The sequence below is a fragment of the Zeugodacus cucurbitae genome, chromosome 2, assembly GCF_028554725.1.
Source record: "Zeugodacus cucurbitae isolate PBARC_wt_2022May chromosome 2, idZeuCucr1.2, whole genome shotgun sequence".
Taxonomy (NCBI): Eukaryota; Metazoa; Arthropoda; class Insecta; order Diptera; family Tephritidae; genus Zeugodacus; species Zeugodacus cucurbitae.
The window spans coordinates 29,911,154-29,935,768 of record NC_071667.1 but is presented as its reverse complement, the minus strand read 5'-3'; the positions used below and the strand labels follow the sequence as shown (position 1 = coordinate 29,935,768).

The following is a 24,615-nucleotide window of genomic DNA, read 5'->3' as shown; positions in this document are numbered from 1 at the left end:
TTGTCAAGAATATTGCACTCTACGCAGTGTTTGTGTGATATGTGGAGATTTACATTCCACCTCCAAATGCACCACTAAGAAAGAGAATTTAAATAAAAAATGCAGCAATTGTGGAGGAAATCACACTGCCAACTACAGGGGTTGTCCTATTTATAAACATTTAAAATTGAAGCTGTCACAGGGAATTCAAGCACGTCGTAACCAAACGTTACATACTCCCTGTAATGACATTATAGATATCACAGACCATATTCCAAAACCTAGTAATATTAAAAATAATACTGTACAAGGGAGCTATGCCAATGTTGTAAAAGGCAACAATGTACAAATGTAACCACCGCAAAATCCCTCGAATGGTGGTATTGAAACCATGATTATAAATCTTACGCAATGTATGTCGCAATTTATGTCTACTATGCAAAATATGATACAAGATTTAATAAAATCGCAAAACCAAATGCTGCAAACTTTATTAAGTAAAAAATGAGCGTACTAAATATCTGTATATGGAATGCTAACGGTGTTAACCAACATAAACTAGAGATTATTAGATTTCTGTCTGAAAAAAATATAGATGTAATGCTAATATCAGAAACTCATCTGACAAACAAAAATAACTTCAATATACCCGGATTTAGACGCTATGTTACAAATCACCCGGATGGAAAAGCGCACGGTGGAACGCAGTATTGGTTAGAAATTGGCTTAACCACTATGCTCTAGAATATCATGCTACAGCCCAGTTACAAGCTACAACAATATCATTAAAAAATCGGGTTTGTGATTTAAATCTAACTGCTATATACTGTCCACCTCGTTTTAAAATTACAGATGGTGAATTTAAAGACTTTTTTGGAAAGCTAGGTCATAGATTCCTAGCAGGTGGAGATTACAATGCAAAACACACGTACTGGGGCTCATGTCTAATTAACGCTAAAGGAAGACAGCTGTACAACACAATTATGAATAAGCACAATAATCTTGATATAATATCTCCTGGCAAGCCGACATATTGGCCTAGTGATCGTAACAAAATACCAGATCTAATTGATTTCGCAGTAATCAAAAATATAGATAGATCGCTTGTGACAGCTGATACATGTACAGACTTATCTTCTGATCATTCACCTGTACTAATAAAGTTGTGTGAACAACCCATATTCGTTGATCCAAAAGTGGGTCTAACATCTTATAAAACGAACTGGTTAAAATATAAGAAATATGTGAGTAGCCACATTAATAGTGAGTACAAAATAAATACAGGAAGAGATATTGACGAAAGCATAAGAGAACTTAATGATATAATAACTAACGCAGCTGTCTTAGCAACACCAAACAGAAACTATAAGCCACTTGGTCTCCGAAAAACCACTAATAGAGAAATAGAAAAGCTTGTAAATGAAAAAAGGCGTGCTAGACGAGAATGGCAGATAAATCGCTCCCCTTCCACTCAGCTTCAATTGAAATCTGCTGTACGAAAATTAAAGAAAGCGCTTAAACGCGAGGAAGAATTCAACAACGAAATGTATATAAAGAAGCTATGTCCAAACTCAAGAAAGCAAAATTCCCTGTGGAAAACCCAAAAGTCCATGAAGCCTCCTGTCGACTCCAACATGCCAATACGAGACTTGGGTGGAAATTGGGCTCGAAGTGACGAGGAAAAGGCTAATTGCTTTGCAAATCACCTGGAAAAGGTATTTCAACCTAATTGCCCAAAGAACTACTTTATGTTGTCAATCTTACCTAACACAGCAAATGAGTCGCTCGAGTCTTTTAAGACTTCACCTTTTGAAATTAATTGCATCATAAAAGAACTAAATCAAAAAAAGTCGCCAGGACATGATAATATCACCCCAAAAATGCTAATAGAGTTACCAAATATTGCTGTAGAGGTGCTCTCTTTGCTCTTTAATGCGATTTTTAGTTTTGGATACTATCCGATTTCATGGAAAAAGTCGCAGATTATCCTGATAGATAAACCTGGGAAAGACCTGACACAGCCGTCTTCATACAGACCAATCAGTCTTCTACCCTGCCTTTCTAAAATATTTGAAAAGGTGTTACTATCAAAGATGTCTCCTTTCCTCCACGAAAATAATGTAATACCAGCGCATCAATTCGGGTTTCGTGCAAAACATAGCACGATAGAGCAAGTAAATAGAATAACTAACGAAATAAGAAAAGCATTTGAGCACAGAGAGTACTGTTCAGCTATATTTCTAGACGTTGCTCAGGCATTTGATAAGGTGTGGCATGAAGGGCTTTTATATAAGATTAAAAACATTCTACCTTTAGAATTGTATAAAATATTGGAGTCTTATTTAAATAATAGACAATTTACGGTTAAAGTGGGAGACTTCATATCTGATGAACGACAAATAAGGGCTGGTGTACCACAAGGAAGTGTTTTAGGGCCAACTCTGTACATCATATATACTGCTGATCTCCCAACAGCTAATAATGTTTTGACATCAACTTTCGCGGATGACACAGCTTTAGTGAGCCGTAACAAATGCCACATTATAGCATCAAGAATATTAGCGGAGCACTTAAGATCTGTCGAAGAATGGCTAGCCAACTGGCGTATAAATGTGAATGAACAAAAGTGTAAGCACGTTACATTTTCTCTAAGACCAAAAATGTGTCCGGCAGTAAAAATGAACAATATTTTGGTGCCCCAAGCGAATGAAGTTACCTATCTTGGTATTCACTTAGATAGAAGGCTTACGTGGAGAAAACATATATCTAGTAAAATAACATGCATGAAGATAAGAGCTGCAAATTTAAATTGGCTTATAAATAAAAACTCTAAACTTAGCCTAGACAACAAAGTACTTTTATACAATGCGGTCATAAAGCCGATTTGGATGTACGGCATTCAACTGTGGGGTACGACCTGTGCAACAAATATCGATATAATACAAAGGTTCCAATCGAAAATGCTTAGAACAATCACGTGCTCACCATGGTACATGCGCAATGAAAATATCCATAAAGATCTTGGTATCCCAATGGTGAAGAAAGAAGTAGAGGACAGCATATTGAAATATATATCTAAACTCCCTGATCACCCAAACCCATTGGCTAATGCTTTAATACAATCCTGTAATCAATCACGTCTAAAAATCACGTCTAAAAATAAGAGATGTGCCAGCACACTAAAGAGCAACGTTTCACCAAAACAACTCAATCACCTGGTTGAGCTTGTCTAGTTTTTAGTTAGTTTTAAGATTTTATAACTTATTGTTAGGCTTTAAAAAGCAGATTCAGTAAATAAATGTATATTGAAAAAAAAAAAACGCATATACACACGTGCCCATAAGGTAACTTAACTGGAAATCTCATCTGTAACCGAATGTGCTGAAGTCGTCGATTTGTTTTGAGTGCAAAATAGTAGCAACTTTGTATTAAAGTTAATGCCGTATTTGCTACACTTCAATTAGAGAGTGAGAGTGAAAGGTAGACCAATTTAAAGAAAACCAATGACTTTGTAAATTAGCCAATCTTATGCGTACGTCAGTTTGACAGCTTTAACTTCACCTATGTGCATGAATTATGTAAATATAAAGTAGTTTCGAGAGAAATTTGCGCTACTGGATTTTCGCGGTAGACGCCAATGCCACACTATACGCTAACAACAACCGCACAAAGTGGTGCTAATAAACAGTTTACCATGGCAAATGCTGCCGCTACAACGAAGTGATGAAACCAAAATAACAGCGCAAAATATACATAATGAAACAAAAACAACAGCAACAAAGTAGCGAAAGTGTTCACCCAAGCCCAATATGTACATATATTTCACGTCGTATGCAACTGGAAATAATTAAAAGCTCAGCAATAGAAACGCTGAAAGGAAATATAAAACATGAAAACAGTGAAACATCACGTTCGTGAAGTATAATGATGTAAAGCGTGCACAATAAAGCCGAGAAACACACGCGCACACACTCACACAAGTGCACACTATTTACCTATAATATATGGAATTTATGTGTATAGCGAAATAGACGGCTTATACTATATGCACAGAGAAATGTAAGTACGAAACAAATTTTGCACCAACATGGTCCAGTGCGTCAAGTTACCTAACATGGCCAATTTATGCACATGGACACTGACGTACACACACAAACACAATCCGTTGTATTAATGTAATGTTTTGTCCACTAATCGCGAATGGGTTTCAATTAACCGCAGTTACCTGGCTGACGATGGCTCGCAGTCACCAGCCACCAGTCGCCGTCAGACACCGGTCAACCGCCGAAGCAAAAGCGTCACTTATAAAGTGAAATTTCAATTCCATTTTCTTTTCCCAACTCTTCCAAATGGGACGCACGCACACAGTTATTTTCTAACATTAGCAAAGTTTTGTTGCAAGCAAATCGCTTTATGATTGTTGGTAAATTGCGGCACAATTTGACTAACAATAGAATGCAAATACACATGTACACCTATATAAAAGCACATACATATATACATACATATATGAATCTAATAAAGTTAAGTGCCTCTAACTCTTGTTTAGGTCGTGGTGTTTTGATTACTCAGCATCTAGCTTAGGCAGGCTTTAGTCACTTTTTCGAGAACTGTTAGTAAGCTTCGTTTCTAGCACTGGAGCCAAGGTAGTAGCTATGCGCAACCATCCGGTAAATAGTCGACACTTAATTGGGCAGGAAAGTAATTAAGATGTTGAGTACCGTTGTAACAACAAAACAAAAACACACACAAAACATAAAAAGTTACAAGTATTTACATTTACATTAGCATACAGCTTAAATGCAATTCATTTTGCTCACTCATACACATACACACCCTAGAAATTCATGCATTTTGATGCGAGAAACCCCTGCAAAGACAGTGTGGCCTAATTATTTATGTATTAAACAGTGAACAAATGGAGAAAAACTCTAAATTAGAGTCTGTACTATTTTTTTTTTTACTAATTAAATTATGTTATTAGTCAGTGGAAACTAACTGTAGTTTATGACTTCTTAATAAGATTTCCCGATATTCGGTTCCGCATACAAAAATATATCATACAAATACTTATTAGATGACCACCTAGTTCGCGGCGGGTATCTCGAAAAATAAGCATCTGAAATTAGTATTCCAAACGATTAATTCAAATTGCACGGAAGTTTTTATGCTTATATTTTTAGAGAAAATAATTTTATAGCTATAAAGGTATAAAAGATCGTAAATCCACGTTTATGTTTAGGAAATTATAAGTTATTTGAAAATATGTTGTTGAAAGTTGTGCAGAATCGGTCGTCGTTTTGCTTGACTCACTTAGGAACCGCGCCACGCCAATTTCTTTCAGGTTTGTTCACTGAATCATGACATTGGTAAGCTATTTTCCGCTAGCACTTGGCACTTGTAGGCGCTACACTCAGAAAATTTTATTTAACTTAAAGAAAATTTATGTATAACATGAGATCTTTCCAATATCAGAATTCTGGTGTTCTTGCTACTATATATTCTATCATTGTTGTAATTGTTATTGTAGCGGTTACCCAAACATGCCTGAACCGGCAAGCCTAAATTAATTATCATCAACGTCATCTAACGGGAGTCCCAGGAAACGAGCTGTTTCGACAGGGTCGGTCCAAAGGGTCGGAAATGTCTTGGAAAGGTAGGAGTTTAATCTGTTACACTATCCAGAACGAAGTTGTGCGAGGGTCACTCTGCTTTTGCAATGCAACTCGAGCTCTGCGTCTGTAATGAGTGGTGTTTTGTCACCAAGTCCGTCAGTCAGGTGGAGGGAGTCGATGAATATGTTAATGGCTCCTTTGTGAATGGCGTTCAGTGCTTGTGGAAAGTTTGTCGCATCTGAAGTCCGTTCGGTAGTCCTGTATGTCGTCGACGTTTTTCAGGAAGGTACCCTTGATGGCACTGGGAAGCGTCTCGGCTTCCAGTAGGTGACTGCAGGAATGATTTCTACGAAAGCACACATTTTGCCATAAATTATCACGCTAACGCTTTGACAGAGGGTATCAAAAACTGTTACAAGTAATATTATCTTTTCTTAGTTCCTTTACTCATATTGTTCAAAAATTCACGTGATAGCTCATTATGGTAAATTAACCTAAAAATTTTAAATATCAAATACACCAAAGGTAGATTTTCTTTCACATTGATTACTTTCCACCTGTTCATTTTTTTTTTTTTTGGTTTTAATAATAATAACTGATATAGAAACGTATATGAAGTGCAGTGTATCACTTTTAACTATGGATATGCCGTGTCACCTCTGTAACAATAAATTATTTCCAATTGCTGAAGTGTCTGCACTTACATACATTACAAAACACATTCTATGTAATATCAATAAGTCATTTTGTCAAAGAAAAGGCAAAATATAAAGACAACCACCAGTACAGTAGTGCTGTAGAATGCCGATGCGTGTTCCACTTGAGTACATACCCTCCAAGTCTATATTCCTCTGTATATACAAAGGTATGTATGTAGGTGAATAATTTCTTCCCCTGTGCTGTCATTTTGTACACCTATTGTCTACTTATTTTCCATTAAATTTCTAAAAATCAAATAATACAAAGTTATTTCGAGTTTAAACTACCTGTTCGTTGCAATAAAATGGGGCCGCCATCAGCAATAAATACGGGAATGTCCTTATCTTATCCTCGGCGTCATGAGCCTAATAGTTTTGTGCAACGTCATTCCTAAATATCGTTTTTTTATATCCCTAAACGCATAAACACACACATATACACTTATAGTAAACAATCAACCCCCAACCAGTATTATATCAGAATGGCGCAAAGATCAGTTCACTTAGACGGCGCAGAGTTGCACAGATTATAGGCATTCTCTTTTCAACATTTAGTCATCAGTGTCAGACATACATTTTCCTCCATTATTCTTACCTACATTCCAGGCATTTTTGCGAATAATTGTCTACTTGAAGTTATTCTTTATTGTCTCGCCTTCTGTCTTGTACTTGGCATGGCAACAAGGTCTTGCAGTAGCAGTGTGGAAAAGATGTTTGCATCGTTGATCTTCGCCATTTGCCACTCGCCACCTCGCTGTGTCATTCTTGTGTTCCCATTCAGTGTTTTGCGTCGCGTTGCGCATGCGCACGGCGCAAACAGTTATGTGACTACAGTTATTGCTACTGATCTTCCTCGTCTCATATATGGGAATCTCTTGGTCGGTAGGCTGTTGCTAAGCTGAGATTTCTACAACGTACATAAGTAAAACAATGTTTTGTTTTAGCGTTGTCTGCTTTCATTATTCCGCTCGGTGAACTCAAATTGTTTAACAGGCATCTTCTTTAAATAATTCTATTTCAATGAAGTCAGCTGCGGATTTGTGAAATATTCATCTGCTTTCCTTTGTATATTACGGATTATGTGGATTTTAAAAAACACCAAATATCCGAGTAATTTGTAAATGTAAAATAAGAAATATAGACGGATATCGGCACTTTTTTCTGAGTTCTGTTAGACACAATAAACACCTTTACAATAGTCAAGCATCATTCGATCTTAAGAGACGGTTGGATGTAAAAAATTTTAATTATGATCTAATTGACCTATTTATACATTTTTACATCGGCTCAAAACTAAGTAATTATTCAGAAATATGTTAAAGGTGAGAGTAACAAATTAAATTGAGAGTACAAGAGAATAAAACAGTTGTTTATGAAATATATGTTTCAAATAAATGGTTACTTTTCTTATTATTGGGAGAAAACATTTCCTCGCTACAAAAACATAAAATTACTAATTAAGAACTGCCGATCCGTGTTTACCTCTTATTGAACAAATTTAGGTATATTTATTCAGTTTAACATAGACATATTTATTCGCAACCATTTCTGCTTTTACACAACACATTTGTAATGTACCTTAATTTTAGAAACTTTAAATTATCAGAAGTGAAAAAAATACATTTGTTTATCAAAAATAAAAAATAAAACAAACAAATGGATAATTACTGGAAAAAGCCAAGTATTAGAATAACTTTAGCAACAACCAATCGGTAAGCGCATACTTATAATATACTAATTATATAAAAAAACATTTAAATTCTTAAAAAATAATGTACACTCACACGGCATTAGCCTATACTTGTAATCTACAATTAACTATTCTTTGGCATTTCAAAACACACCTGTATAATTAATTAGCGTTAACTCACATACTAATACAAGTATATATGTAAATAGGTATGTAGTCTAAGGTTACACAATAAAATATTACATAAAAAGAGCGAGTTGGATTTACTATTAGCATGTGAATATGCACATTTACATAAAAATGTACGTTTGAAAGAGCCGCTGGAGGAGATTGTGATAAAATCGAGTTTTTGCACGAACTAATTATGAATAAAAAATGTATTTTATTTACAAATATTTTATAGTAAACAGATTCCCATTGGTATACAGTGAAAATATCAACGTTTTTTATAAGCTTTGTTATGTTAAATGCAAGCAACAGCAATCAAACACAAGTCGATGTAAGATCACACCAATTGCAAAACGAACAGAATTTCAGAATTTATTTCAGTAAAATAGTTTTTTTAAAAATTTAATAAAAATCGTCAAATATATCTAACCTTGATGTGTCAAAACATGAGAAAAACTTAAAAAAAAAACAGTTATAACTCGAATATGCGTTGCGATCGGATCGTAATCCGTTAGTCGTTTTATCAAAGCTTGTAGGAATACACATTACTTCCAGTTACAAGCAACAAGTTTCTCCCCACTCCCACCAGTCCTTTCCATTAAGCTTCTCGCTGTACGCATCGCACTCACTTTTGAGTATTTGCAAGTATAACACGTTTCTCGATTTCTCGAATGTGTATTTACTGCTGTAGATGAGCTATGTATAGTTTTTGTAGACGCTGTTATTGACTTGTTTTGAAATTGTTAAAGCGTAAAACTTGTTTAGCTTGATTGACCGTGATTTCTTATGAGTTATTGCAAATCTGTGTACATGCGTTATATTTATAATTAAATTACGTTAAACTCATGAATAAAATGTCATAGAGCCAACCCACACTATTTTGTTTGGAGCTGCAGAATGTCCTTGGAAAAAAGTAATTAGTCATCATTCGAAATGCAATAATGGTGCACTTAGGGAATTCTCACTGTAACAAGTTGTTGAATGATGGTTGTTCTCACGTGAGTTGATGTTTTATAGTTACACTTTACGTTCGGTGTTTGCAACTTATTTTAATGCGCCAACATTTCGGTCAATTCTCATGACGTAGCAGTAATTGCCGAGTGATGGCAGTCAGCCAGCGAACATTTAAGTTTTGTTGTAGCATTCAAAAGACAATTGAATTAAACCGAACAATATGCCAGTGGTAAATAGAACTCGTAGACAAGTGGGACACAATGCGAAAATAAATATAATACAACAAAATATGTAGTACGCGCCATTATTTCCGTTCTTTAGCCGTGTTCGCATTTTTCATGGATGACGAATAACCACTTCATTTGATATCTCATTCATCATCACGTTGGGTATATAGAGAAACACAAACATACATATAATTGGGTTCGGACTGTGTCGAGTAGGCGAATATTTTTAATTCTAAGGTCAAATTTGTAATATTGTAAAAAATTATACTTTGACAAAATACGCGTATAAATCAATTTATTGCTAAGAATAAGAATTAAATAATTTTTTTTTACTGCTGTTACAATGGTGTTAGTATATTGGGAAATGCTAAGACATTGCAAATCTTAAAACTGTGATATCTGGTATTAGGTAAACTTTGTTTGCTTATTATTATTCGATTTATGTATATGTTCAACATTCAAAAAGAAATTATAATACAGTTAAACTTCCTTAACTTGAAACAAGTTTGATTTACATATATAATCTCGAGTTATGAAATTTCAACTATAATTACATTGTAACTTGTTCTTTTCCTCACTTTCATCACGTATAATTGTTTTAATTTAATTATTTATTTATTTTCATAAAATTTACATAATCCAAAATATTTTACAAAGGCAATACTAAAGACAATGAAAGTACTTGTTCCCACGACAATCGGTTCAACGTAAATGGATCGGATACAGATTTTTATTCAGCCAAGGACTGACACATTATTAAAAATTATTTGGGTAATGTTTTATGCCGCTAAAACAACAACAATAAATGTAAATTTTTCATTTAGTTTGGAATGATATTCGTTTTATATTTACAAACACTTTCTGTGCAATATGAATTTCTCTCTATTGTTGAAAATCTTAAGAAGTGTAATTCGATTTTTTGATGAATATCTTCTAATTTGCTAAGCAGTATCTTTATTAATTATTCACAGTAGTTTCAGTACTAATATACTATATTGATGAGTAACGTACTCCAACCATTTTATCAATTAGGTCTTAATGAATTTCACTACTTCAAACTTGTAGATGATATTAATTAAAAGCACTACTTTAAATCTATTAGGCAAGAAACTTGCCAGCTCTTTACGGCATTTGTATGTATGTACATATGTAGACATATTAATTTTCACACAAAACCGCTTTAAAGTAGCAACTTCCATGAACACACACACACAAATATGTGCAATGAACGTTATAAAACTTATCACTTCTTAACAATCAATTGCATTTGCTCAAGCCAAAGGGTTGCCAATGGCAGTAACAGGTGCAATGTTTGCGCCTTATATTATTCAAACACGAATTTATTTATGAACTCGTATCAATGAAATTACATTTTGCGTTTAAAAATGTTTGTTGTATTCATAATAACTCGATTTTATCGTTTATGTTTTATGTGCACAAATATGAATATTTTGATTTGTTCAAACACTAATATATTGCCAATTATAATTACTTTCACTATACTTTTAGGCGACTCGCTACGCTCCAAACTTTCAAAACTTATATTACATATGGAAATATTATTATAAATTAAAAGCCTTTTGTTTGAAATCATTTTAAATATATTTTTAAAGAATTTTTAACTAATAATGATAAAAATGTTAACAATTTCATACTGATAACTGTACCGTCATTTAAGTGTAAACCTTATTACATACGTTGGCAGTGGTTATTCTAAATCATGGTTATGAAGTTGCAGATAAGTTCTGTTCATCTTTATCAGCACATTTCGCACACATATTTAATACACACTGTTGTGGCAACAATTAAACAAAATATTTGCTTTTTGATATGAAATATGAACAAATTAAAGGTAACAAAGCAGGGCATAAGTGTGCATAGTTATAAAAAAAGCACTTTGTTTTCCCTCAACAGATTTAAGCCACGTATAAACAACTAGAAACTCAAATTGTTGTACCTTTGTTACAAGAAATGCAATTATATATTTACAAAAATATTGGCAGAAACATATTAGCTGAAAATGGTAAAAAAAAGTTTAAAGCAAATAAAGTTGTTAGTGCTTGGTAACATAATCTCAAATGATTAACTAACAAAGGTGGCTACAAGATCAATGTTTACTTGACTTAGAGCACAACATAACGACTTTGTATTGAAAGTCTTCCAATGAAAGTTACTGTGGCATTTTTTCTTTTGGAATTGTATTTTAAGGTTTACTTGAACATTATTATAAAAAGATGAGAGTTAAATACGTAACAAAATCAATTTAAATATATATACATATTATCTTTATAAGATTCGTAGTTAATACATATACAGTGTAAGTATAAAAATGTCTACATAAACAATTTTAATTCTAAAAATGCTATTCAATAATGGAACCTACTAAAAGTACAGTTATGTAATCAAAATAAATGCATAGTCATTTAATGCCGTAAATGTTATGGAATATTTATCAAACCACCCCTAAATGTTACACAACTGATAATTTGAAAACTGAAAGTGCAACACACAAATTCCATTTAATGTTATTATGTTGTTACCTACTACTGTGATCAAAATAATGTTAGAAGTCATATTGGGAATGCAGTATAGCCGTGTTTGGCAAAATCAAAATAAAGCGTTTTTAATCCAGCCATCCAGTCAAGTTTCAAATTTCTTCCTTTACATATTTAAAAAATAGGGCAAGTATCAAATGCAAATACCTTAATGTGCATGCACCAATGCAATTATTTATGTACACAAATGTTGACTTCAAGCAAATAATGCAACACAATAGTGTAACTGGAAGCCTGCATTTCCAAACTCGAAATATTAGTTTATAAGTCAATTGTGTTGCACATTAGACTAAACATTTAAATACGATTGAAAAAATTGTGTAGTAATTTAATTTTGTTTTTGAATAAAAATGGAATATATTTGAAATGTATATTAAACAAATGCAAAAGGGAACAAAATAACAAAAGCGGGTAAGAAATATTTATGTATGTATGTATATGTGAATATCTGTAATTCTATTCCTGGTGTAGTAAGTCTGCAGCGCAGTTCGTTGTGAAAAGTATGCGGCTAGAAAAATAAATATAAGGAACAAATTGGAAGTAGAATGGAGACCAATGACCGGTAACAAACAGCGTTTAGTATATAGAGAATACATGCAACAGGCAAGAGATAGAGTCGGATTTGAAGTCGACGGTTTTGAGTAGTACAACAGCGCATGTTGACTGAGCCGCGTACATAACCCAGAACGGCAAGTGTGAGGCGCAATGAAGGCAATGTGCATATGTATGGTATAACTTGGCAACATTTGCCGCCACAAAAACCTCCGAACAACGAATAAATGATTCAGCTAGCCAATTATAAAGCCAGGCAGCCAAACAGGGTAGGAGCGGGTGTTCACTTAACGTAAGAACACGAAGAGAAAAAGAAAGCAATAACCGAAAACAGTCAAGATGTAGAAAAGTCGATAAAGCAACTGCAAGACGAACAGTACACTGCGCTAAACAAAACAAATAAAGCAATGAGCCATATAAAACAGCCAATAAGACATAACTAACAAAACACCAACAACACACAACAGAAATTCCGATCTTCCAGTCGAGAACACCTTCATTATGAACTAAACTGGCAGAGATGATGATGACGAAACCATATCGTCGACGTTTGCTTCAGTCGAGGTTTATTGTGGTTTCACAACTTGAATACTTGTACAGACAGGTATGAAGCTAAATGCAAGTACATACATACATATACATATGCATAGATATCTGTTCACGGTTTAGCGTCGATGCTCAGCGAGTTGTGGTGGAGATGAGGCTCAGATTTCTTAGGAAACAATAAATACACTTTTCGGAGTGATTATAAACACGAAGGTTGGCGAGAAAATAAAAATGCAAAATATGTCGTATTGCCCCGAGACATAGGTATTCAATTGAAATTCTAGAGGCGCACCGTTAAGAGTAAATAAACGAAAGGAAAACGTAGATGCGCACAATAATAACGACATATTTTTAATTAATTGTGGGAGCGAAGATAAAGAAAACATTAGCAGGTAGTTACGATAATCCACACATTCCAATTGAATTACTGGAGGACCGTATTTGGGAATTAATAAAATTATACCAAATTATATTAAACACTTCCTTCATAAATAAATTGTATTATCGGCAGTATTCGTCTTTGACAATTTATAAATTTGCAGAACTCTCTTTTAAGTTAGAGACCTTTCTACAATACATTTTAGCAACGACACATAAATAATTTGTGATTTGTTTTCATCTATAAACAACCAATACCAATTATGTTCGATTAGCCACTATATACGAAAAGTTAAATGTGCAGACGTTGTCATAAATACATAACCAGACAATAAATTATATAAATAGGTATGACAATATAGTATTTTTTACCGATTCCTTAAAATCCAGCATTCAGTTCACTTCAGGACTACCAATTTATTATTTCACTTTTCACAGATAATTTTATAACACACACCCAATTCTCGACTCGTTGTACGCGCATTTATTATTCACTTCGCACTAATATATCAAATTAAGTGATATTCAATACGTATTACAATTATAATGCTTTTGTTTTCAAATATTTATATTAACTGCTGCTATTTCCTTTGCGTTGTTTGTTTTATTTTTTTCCTTGCAGAAATTCGTTTCTTTTGGAATTCCAGATTTTTTAAGCGTTAAACCACTGACATACACATATATCGCTGCATCTCTTTCACACTTGCAAAGTGGTCGTCGGCGTCGGCGCAACTTTGACTATTTTGCAGCGCAGCAATGGATTTTTACCTTCAGGAAAACGACGACGCGTCGTCGCCATTCAATTAATTTAAATTTCGCTTACCACTTCAACGTATATTGCTCACCATTAGCTAATGTAACGACTATTTGCAATGAAATGCTATTTTATCACGTGCACTTTTCTCAACAGGTTTAATATGTATTTATATTTTTTGCAATTCTACCGAATTTCGCACAAACGAACCGAGAATAAAATTTACAACACTACGACTCGAAGGAAAACTCACAACTGAATTCCAACTAATCCATTGGAATTGCACGAACTTAAGCAACAACAAAGCCAAACAAAAACTGTCAAATTAAGAATGACAGTGGAATGGGAAAAATGAGATCGCGAGCAGAGAACGTGTAATATAGAGAAGGTCCAATTGCGGACCAGCGTGTGAATTGTCAAAACCTAACAAAACACGATGAGCGTGTTTCACCTCAGCCAGCTCGGAAGGAGAAATTTTAACAGCGTCACGTTAACATTGCTGAGCATTAAATGAAAAATATGCTCAGAGATTTACATTTCTATTATATCGGAATGTTAGCCCGTTTGCTTATATATTGATACATTTATATGCAATCATATGTGCTAATATGATATTTATTCAAATAAATTATGCGATTTCAGAGGCATATTGGTCGGCATGTTTAAACGGACCTACATATGTATGTAATGTTTTAAAATAATATACCTACTTTCATAAAAAATGTTTTTATTTTTATATTAAATGCATTTCTTACAATACTAAAATTAACTACATATTTCATTATGTGAGTCTTGTATATATCTACATGTAAACAAAAGCGCTTACGTACATATGTAGATGCATATGTATAGACATCTTCCAAAATTCGTATTGTCTCGTTATCACTTATCAGTGAAGGTCATATGCACGCATTGCTACAAATGCCAGAGAACTTAGAACATAGAGAAGGTGCAGGTTCGACAGCGACTGAAATTCAAATCTGAAAGAAGTGTACTAGGGAATTTACCACGCTGCTGGGGAACTCACCTCATGAAAAGTTAACAGCGATTTCAGTTTTAGCATAGGGAATTCTGTAAAACGAGAAATCGCTGGCACATGAAATAATCATGTGATATTTTTCAATTTTAATTAAGTTTTTATTTCTTTTTATTTTTAATTTTTTTATACTACTTTCCAAATTAATATATTTACTAATTAAAATTTTATTTTTACCCAATAATTAATAAAATTAATAAAAATAGTCTTTATGATGAGCGTCGAACCTGTTGCCATTTCTCAACTAGGGAATTCGATGGATAGGCAAAATAGGAAAATATGTGTGAATGTATGATAATTCACTGATTAGATTGTGCGAGAATTTGTCAATTGATGGTAGGCAATTCTGAAAGACATGTTTTATTAAATTTATATAATATATTATTCATAAATATTTTTATTTCATCTAATTTTCTATTTTTCATTTAATTTTTATTAGATATTTTTTTATTTATTTCAAGTAAATTGTTATTTGTGTATATCCGATTTAAAATTTTGTCTTATTCTTAATTATTTAAATAAACTATATAATAATCTGTAATATCATTATTAACTCGAACAATCATTGATTTGCCGTCGGCAAATTTCATAACAATGTGTATGTTCAAATATTTTTGCTACCATACGCGTGCAGAAATATATATATACATATATACATATAAATGTGAACATACAAATCTACATTCCTCACATTTGTTACAACAACATTTTCCTTCATAAGCGCAAGCGTCGCGCACATCTCCGCGCATGCCTTGCCCAAAAGCGGTTTGTCTGGAATTCAAATTCAAACAATTTCTGATATTTCCTTCAAAAGAGAAAACTGGCAGTGTCCGAGAATCATATTCATATTTCTATTAGAACTAGCATCTTGTCCTATGGATTATGAAATATCAATTAAGCTGATTGACTATCAATAGCTATGATGGTGCTGGTGGTACGCACGCACCCGCTTTTTAGACGGTGCTCGGGTTCAAATCCTGGCCGAAGTCTTATTTTTCGCATATTTTTATATTTCTGCCACAATTGATGGCAAATATGAAAATTTATTCTTTTATGAATTTTGTCAAGCTGATTGGCACTGTTGCCATTTTTCGCTTTGACTTCAGCATCAACATCGAAATATGATTTCTAATTTTTGTCATCGTCGCGAGGAAGCAGTTTGTACACCGACAGCTGCAGGGGGGAAAAGGGTTGACATATTATTGTTTCTGCTTCTTGATGTTCAGAGTTTTTTGTAGTTTGTATTTGCGTTGGTTTTTTTTTTGACGGTCATTCACATATTCTAATTGGTGCGTTTGCTTTTGCGCATATGAAGGAAGGTTGTTGTTGTTCCTATGACTCTTTGCAATTCGTAATATTCTACATACATATGTACGTACACTTGTAAGTTTGTTAGTCATTCGCGCATATTTGTGCGTTTGTTATGGGCATGGGCATATCACATCAAAAGGCCAATCGTCACATATTTTCATTCCCCCGACAGTCAATTCTGTAAAATAATATAGAGAAGGTGCATTTTGATTTTTGTATGATGCTCGATTGGCTCGTGTACAGAGCTGAAAACCGACGAGTAGGGAATTCACCAATTGCTGTTATACTCGTTATTATTTTACAGAATTGACTGTCGGGGGAATGAAAATATGTGACGATTGGCCTTTTGATGTGATATGCCCATGCTTTGATATGATATACATTTTTGACTTCTTATGGCTTTTTATTAATTGTATATAATTAATATGGTTTTTTAACTCATAAATAGGATTTAAAGAATTTTTAGATAATATAAAAAAAAAAAAATATTTATAAAATATTGCAAATGTGGAGAAGTGAACCCGAAAAATGTAAAAAGTTGTACTGAGTTCACATTTGATAACATCACTTCATGTCAACTGTATCTGTGTTCATAAAATATAAAATTTTTGTCTTTCTGAAATTATTCTAATCAAGTATAAGAAAAGTAAAAATTTAAAAATAAATGCCAGCTGGAGATTTGAACCCAAGCGCTCACCGCAGCAGCGCGAGTATTCTTCAAGCATGCCAAATTATGTGATATATTTGTACTTTCTCAATTATGGTTTGGTTACCCTAAGAAGAATAAGCAGTAGTACAATTTGATTTTATTCCCTCGTCAAGAAGGCAAGCTCATGCGAGAAGTCAGCTGTGTACATATGTATATATGCTAACTCCGGTCTGAAAAGTCATATGGTAATTGGTCAATCCCGCGCAATTCACTTGGCGCAATTATCATCTCATATCATAATTGACACTTGTATCATATGGTAATTGGTCAAAACAAAAGAAAGAACACTTGTAGCATATGGTATTATCCCGCGCAATTCATAAAATTCTTGTAATTTTGGCGCAATTATCACCTCATATCATAATTGAGACTTGCCATCATAAGGTCCATAATTGGAAAAAACAAAAGAACATCATTTCATGTCATATGTGTCTGCATTCATATATGTGTTTGACCACATCAATAAAACTATCTCTTGTACCATATGCGCAAAATAGTTCTTACATTCTTACATACATAAGTATATTTGTATGTAAGTATAACCAGGGAATCCCTTCATATGCACAATACAAACGCACAAATATGCGCGAATGACTAACAAACTTACAAGTGTACGTACATATGTATGTAGAATATTACGAATTGCAAAGAGTCATAGGAACAACAACAACCTTCCTTCATATGCGCAAAAGCAAACGCACCAATTAGAATATGTGAATGACCGTCAAAAAAAAAACCAACGCAAATACAAACTACAAAAAACTCTGAACATCAAGAAGCAGAAACAATAATATGTCAACCCTTTTCCCCCCTGCAGCTGTCGGTGTCTACAAACTGCTTCCTCGCGACGATGACAAAAATTAGAAATCATATTTCGATGTTGATGCTGAAGTCAAAGCGAAAAATGGCAACAGTGCCAATCAGCTTGACAAAATTCATAAAAGAATAAATTTTCATATTTGCCATCAATTGTGGCAGAAATATAAAAATATGCGAAAAATAAGACTTCGGCCAGGATTTGAACCCGAGCACCGTCTAAAAAGCGGGTGCGTGCGTACCACCAGCACCATCATAGCTATTGATAGTCAATCAGCTTAATTGATATTTCATAATCCATAGGACAAGATGCTAGTTCTAATAGAAATATGAATATGATTCTCGGACACTGCCAGTTTTCTCTTTTGAAGGAAATATCAGAAATTGTTTGAATTTGAATTCCAGACAAACCGCTTTTGGGCAAGGCATGCGCGGAGATGTGCGCGACGCTTGCGCTTATGAAGGAAAATGTTGTTGTAACAAATGTGAGGAATGTAGATTTGTATGTTCACATTTATATGTATATATGTATATATATATTTCTGCACGCGTATGGTAGCAAAAATATTTGAACATACACATTGTTATGAAATTTGCCGACGGCAAATCAATGATTGTTCGAGTTAATAATGATATTACAGATTATTATATAGTTTATTTAAATAATTAAGAATAAGACAAAATTTTAAATCGGATATACACAAATAACAATTTACTTAAAATAAATAAAAAAATATCTAATAAAAATTAAATGAAAAATAGAAAATTAGATGAAATAAAAATATTTATGAATAATATATTATATAAATTTAATAAAACATGTCTTTCAGAATTGCCTACCATCAATTGACAAATTCTCGCACAATCTAATCAGTGAATTATCATACATTCACACATATTTTCCTATTTTGCCTATCCATCGAATTCCCTAGTTGAGAAATGGCAACAGGTTCGACGCTCATCATAAAGACTATTTTTATTAATTTTATTAATTATTGGGTAAAAATAAAATTTTAATTAGTAAATATATTAATTTGGAAAGTAGTATAAAAAAATTAAAAATAAAAAGAAATAAAAACTTAATTAAAATTGAAAAATATCACATGATTATTTCATGTGCCAGCAATTTCTCGTTTTACAGATTCCCTGCTGCTAAAACTGAAATTGCTGTTAACTTTTCAGAAGGTGAGTTCCCCAGCAGCGTGGTAAATTCCCTAGTACACTTCTTTCAGATTTGAATTTCAGTCGCTGTCGAACCTGCACCAGAGAACTTACAACATAGAGAAGGAGCATTTTGATTTTTGTATGATGCTCGATACGGTCATTTACAGAGCTTATAATTGGCTAGTAGGGAATTCACCATTCGCTCGTTACTCGTTATTATTTAACAGAATTGACTGCTGGGGAATGAACATTTGTGATGATTGGCATTTTGATGTGATATGCCCATGCTTTGATATGATAAACTATTTTGACTTTTTATAAATTTTAACTGATCAATAGAATTTTTTCAGCTCATAAATAATATTTAAAATAATTTGTAGAAAAATAAATAAAAATTTATGTCAATATTTCGGTTTCATTTATAAATGAAATGTGAAAAATATTTAATAGAATTTGTAGGAAATTAAAAAAATATTTTTCAATATTTCGGTTTTATAAATTAAATGTGTTAAAATTTAAAAAATTGCTACATTTTAAAAAAATTATAGGTATAAATGAGCATTTGTATGTATAGATATGCATATACACATGTATATATTATCTGTCATATGCGCGATCGCATAAAAAACCTCCCACGTACACGATATTTCTACATATGTATGTATCTACTACATTCATTCATAAATATATTTTTATGTAAGCGTAAAAAGGGAATTCCTTCATATGAGCAATCACCAACGCACAAATATTCGCGAATGACCTACAAACTTACAAGTGTACGTACATATGTATGTATGTAGAATATTACGAATTGGCAATCGTCATACGAACAACAACACCATTCCTTCATATGCGCAACAGCAAACGCACCAATTAGAATATGTGAATGTGAATGGCCGTCAAAGCACATATACGCATATACAAACTTACATACATGAGTAACTCATTACAAAAAACTATGAACATCAAGAAGCAGAAACAACAATATGTCAACTCTTTTCCCCGCTGCACACGTCGGTGTCGACAAACTGCTTCCTCGCGACGATGGCAAAAATTAGAAATCATATTTCGTTGCTGGTGCTGAAGTCTAGTGAAATGTGGCAACAGTGCAAGCATAAAACATCACTTTCAGAATTGTCTACCATCAATTGATAAATTTTCGCACATTTTATTCAAACATATTTTCCTATTTTGCCCAGCCATCAATTCCCTAGTTGAGAAAGGGCAACAGGTTCGACGCTCATCATAAACATAATTTTTCATTCATTTTATTAATAATTTTGTAAAAATAAGATTTTAAATAGTAATTATATTAAATTAGAAAGTAGTATAAAAAAATTAAAAATAAAAAGAAATAAAAATTTAATTAAAATTGAATAATAATATCACATGATTATTTCATGTGCCAGCGATTTCTCGTTTTACAGAATTCCCTATGCTAAAACTGAAATCGCTGTTAACTTTTCATGAGGTGAGTTCCCCAGCAGCGTGGTAAATTCCCTAGTACACTTCTTTCAGATTTGAATTTCAGTCGCTGTCGAACCTGCACCTTCTCTATGTTGTAAGTTCTCTGGCTGAATTTATATACAAATTTCAGTGACCGCCAAACTTTCCATAGAAGCAAAAAGGATTGTGACTGTGCTAACATGTTTAGAGCTCGGTAAAAAGAGGGGTTAAATTAAGTGGAGAAGTTTAAGTAAAATGTGATTATGTTGACTCTTAAGTTTGCATATTTTTAGAGGAGACATGAACCGCTATTTACCGCCAGGTGCACTTTGATAGTGGATTGTCCGTTACAAAGAACGTGAAGGAGGAGAAGATAATTTCTGTGTTTATATGTTCTCTGGAATGCATCATAAATGCACTGAGTATTTATTTTACCAAAAAGCCATGGTAAATTATGGAAAAAAAGGCATGAAAGCGTGAATTTCAATCAATGAATTACCGTATCTTATAATTGACTTATATCTTTTTCGCATTTCTTACCTCCTCAAAGTGGTCACATCAGTTGTCTCATTACCTACAGTAATTGGTGTATAACCGTAGCATAAGCCAATATTTCCTACAGGTGCATGTGTGTGTAGAAATGTTTAAATATTACATAGCATTATATTATATATTGGCGAAAGCATATAAGTATCAAATGCATGTAAGGAAAAGAACTGAAATATTTTGGTTTATTACGGCACCTTAACTTCGAGCATACGGATTTTGTGAAAGCGGTTAATACTCGTATATATTATAAAATTTATATATTTAGAGGTTTACACTTAAATTAAAAAACTATGCGAATTTTTATTGCATATAATGCACCAATTTTATTTTTAATTTCGGTTTGCTTTATAAGCTGTTGCGTGAGTGGGTTTTCGGTAGTGAAAGTAAAGCGATCGACTACAAGTTCAGAAGCTGAAGCTTCAACGACAATATCCAGTGCAACGGAAGCTCCTGCTTTTACCACTGCCGGGCTAGAGGATGAGGATGATCAAACTACCAGTATCTGGGAGTTGCCGCCTAGCGGAGCTACAGGTATGCAGTAAATTAGGTTTGGAAGCGACTGGATGAACGGATTAGCAATTGGTCGAAGATTATTGTTGTCAATCACATATTTTGTGGTTAAAAATAATCTTTGCTTGTTTGGAAACAGTTCTAACGGCAAAAACAAATAACAACTTAGAATGATGTACCACAGTTATAGACGAAACGGAAAATTGTTCAATCCAAGTGCTCAATCTCAATTCTCAATACTAATGTATCTCAGCACCGTTATACATTAATCCAACACAAAAATATAGTTTATAGACCAACAAATGTAAGAGCGGACAATTCTTATTTGACCAACATTTCAGAGGGTGTCTCCACGAAACCTGCATCTAGTCTTCTGATTAAATGCGATACTTGTCCGGATAATGTAACTTGTGTGCCGCAAATTCAGTGCCCGGCGCATGTACGCATGAAGGACCATGAGAAACCGCAGATTTGTGATCTTCCCGGCGGCACTTTTGGTTATTGCTGTGTCACTGGACAAAATCACACGGGTATACTTTGCTTTACAGGCATATTCTGCTTGATTCTAAACAATTTGATTGGTTTTCTTGTGCCAGCTGTACGCCCTGGCATTGAGCGCACGCCTTTCGCCGATTTCCTGCCAATGTCGGTGGTGGAAGAATCACGTCAGAAGTTTGAGAAACTAATGCAGAATGTGGCGATGCTTCCGGTACGACGTGGTCAACCAGAGTTTCTGCATGGCATAAGCTTTCACTCCAATGCGCTCGATGATAAGCAAAATTTCCATTTGTCCAATTCGGCAATGCAGCAAGTCATAGCTGGACAATTGTTCTCCAAAAAGTTAGTGAGCTCTTAATTAAACTACTGACAACCACATAAATACGTTTTTTTAATATAGAGAAGAGATACCGGTGGATGATCTCATTACCAATAAAGTACAGGTCGATTTTAAGAAAACACCACTTGCTCACCATTGTGCAGGACCTCACCACTGTAGCGAGCCGAACAAACCATATCGTTCCTTCGATGGCGTTTGCAATAATCAACTACCGCAACGCTCTCTTTGGGGTTCAGCTGGACAGCCTATGGAACGCTTGCTACCACCCGCGTATGAGGATGGTATATGGACGCCACGTATGCACTCAGTGGATGGATCCGAGTTGATGGGAGCACGTGAAGCATCGCGTCGTCTCATAACGGACGTGGATTTACCGCATACGAAGTATAATCTGCTGCTGATGCAGTTCGGACAGTTTATCGCACATGATGTCTCACAATCGGCCTCTGTACGACTGGGTTAGGAAAGCTGTTGTAAAATTGGTAGTCTTTATGTAAAGAGTTTTCTTTTTTCCACGCACAGAGAATGGCGAGTTGGTGGAATGCTGCACCGCAAATGGTGCTCACGCCTTACCAGAACATAAACGTCACTTTGCCTGTATGCCGATAATGGTGGCACACGACGACGATTTCTTCGGCACATTCAATGTTCGCTGCATGAATTTCGTACGCCTTTCACTCGCCCCAAATACCGAATGCAAAATGAGCTATGGTAAGCAGCGTAGCAAGGTGACGCACTTCATCGATGCTTCCGCCGTGTACGGTTCGAGCGAAGCAACCATACGTGAACTACGCGAGTTCAATGGCGGCCGTCTACTCATGTCCAATGATTTCGGTCGCGAACTACTACCCATGATAAACGATAAAAAGGCGTGTGAAAGTGATGATCCTGGCAAAACTTGTTACAAATCAGGCAAACTATCATATTGTGCCCCACATAGCGTGCGTTTATAAGCTTTAATTGCTTCGTTTTCTATAGGTGATGGTCGTACCAACCAAATCATATCGCTTATTACGCTGCATGTTATCTTTGCGCGTGAACACAATCGTATTGCTGGAGAGCTGGCTCGACTAAACCCCCATTTAAACGATGAAACACTCTTCCAGGAAGCGCGGCGCATAGTCATTGCTGAACTCCAGCACATCGTCTACAATGAGTACCTACCGGCTGTGATTGGGCCATTGCAAATGAAGAGATTCCGTCTGGTGCCCCAGCATCACGGCCATGCCAAGGGTTATAGTGATGAGGTGAATCCAGCTATAACAAATGAGTTTACGGGCGCAGCTTTTCGCATGGGTCATTCTACGGTTGATGGAAAGTTTCATATACACAAGCGCGGCAATAAGGTGGACGAAACCATCAACATTCCCGATGTAATGTTCAATCCGTCACGTATGCGTGTGCGTACCTTCTATGATGACATGCTGCGGACTTTATATACACAACCGATGCAAAAGGCGGACAACTTTATGACACACGGCGTGAGTTGCTTGAGTAGTACATGTTACCATGCCTTCATCCAATATTCAATATATAAATTTACAGCTAAGCCGCTTTCTGTTTCGTGGCCATAATCCGTTTGGTTTGGATTTGGCCGCTTTTAATATACAGCGTGGTCGGGATCAAGGACTACGAGGTTATAACGACTACTTGGAAGTTATGGGACACAGGAAACTGAGCTCTTTCCAGGAATTGCCCAAAGAGGTATTTTTTTTCTTATTACTACACATTTGTACAAATATGTATTTTCTCAAACAATTTTACAGATTGGTAACAAACTCGCTGAGGTTTACAAACATCCAGACGACATTGACCTCTGGGTGGGCGGCCTGCTTGAAAACCCAATAAACGATGCAGTTGTTGGCAGCACCTTCTCCGAAATCATCGCCGATCAATTCTCGCGTTTCAAACATGGCGACCGCTACTTCTACGAGTATAGCAAAGATGTGAATCCCGGCGCCTTTACGTTGGATCAACTCCATGAGATACGTAAGACGACCATGGCGCGTCTAATCTGCGACAATGCGGATCATTTGACTTTGATGGAGGTGCCGCCGTCTGCATTTGTACAGGCCGATTTTCCAAAGTAAGTTTCGTTAATTTGTATGTTGATCAAATTC

At 34.6% G+C, this 24,615-nt stretch overlaps 2 protein-coding genes across 8 annotated transcripts in view; one reads left to right on the top strand and one right to left on the bottom strand.

Moving 5' to 3' along the window:
* Nucleotides 1–14,689, bottom strand: part of LOC105213637 (afadin) — a 51,022-nt gene extending 36,333 nt beyond the window's left edge. For 4 of the 6 annotated variants that reach the window (XM_054225984.1, XM_011186601.3, XM_011186602.3 and 1 more), the window contains exon 1: nucleotides 13,735–13,991. The gene's annotated coding sequence lies outside the window, so the exon portion shown is untranslated. Of the gene's footprint in view, nucleotides 1–13,734; nucleotides 13,992–14,185 lie in introns of those variants that run through there. The other 2 variants (XM_011186600.3, XM_054225985.1) reach the window with 2 other exon arrangements.
* Nucleotides 14,690–21,302: 6,613 nt separating this feature from the next.
* Nucleotides 21,303–24,615, top strand: part of LOC105213636 (chorion peroxidase) — a 52,016-nt gene continuing 48,703 nt past the window's right edge. For both annotated transcript variants that reach the window (XM_054229298.1, XM_011186595.3), the window contains exons 1-8: nucleotides 21,303–21,678; nucleotides 21,999–22,187; nucleotides 22,254–22,497; nucleotides 22,556–22,953; nucleotides 23,018–23,407; nucleotides 23,474–23,976; nucleotides 24,041–24,199; nucleotides 24,262–24,581. In XM_054229298.1, the coding sequence (XP_054085273.1) occupies nucleotides 21,438–21,678; nucleotides 21,999–22,187; nucleotides 22,254–22,497; nucleotides 22,556–22,953; nucleotides 23,018–23,407; nucleotides 23,474–23,976; nucleotides 24,041–24,199; nucleotides 24,262–24,581 (2,444 nt within the window). In that variant the 5' untranslated portion in view covers nucleotides 21,303–21,437. The remainder of the gene's footprint in view (nucleotides 21,679–21,998; nucleotides 22,188–22,253; nucleotides 22,498–22,555; nucleotides 22,954–23,017; nucleotides 23,408–23,473; nucleotides 23,977–24,040; nucleotides 24,200–24,261; nucleotides 24,582–24,615) is intronic.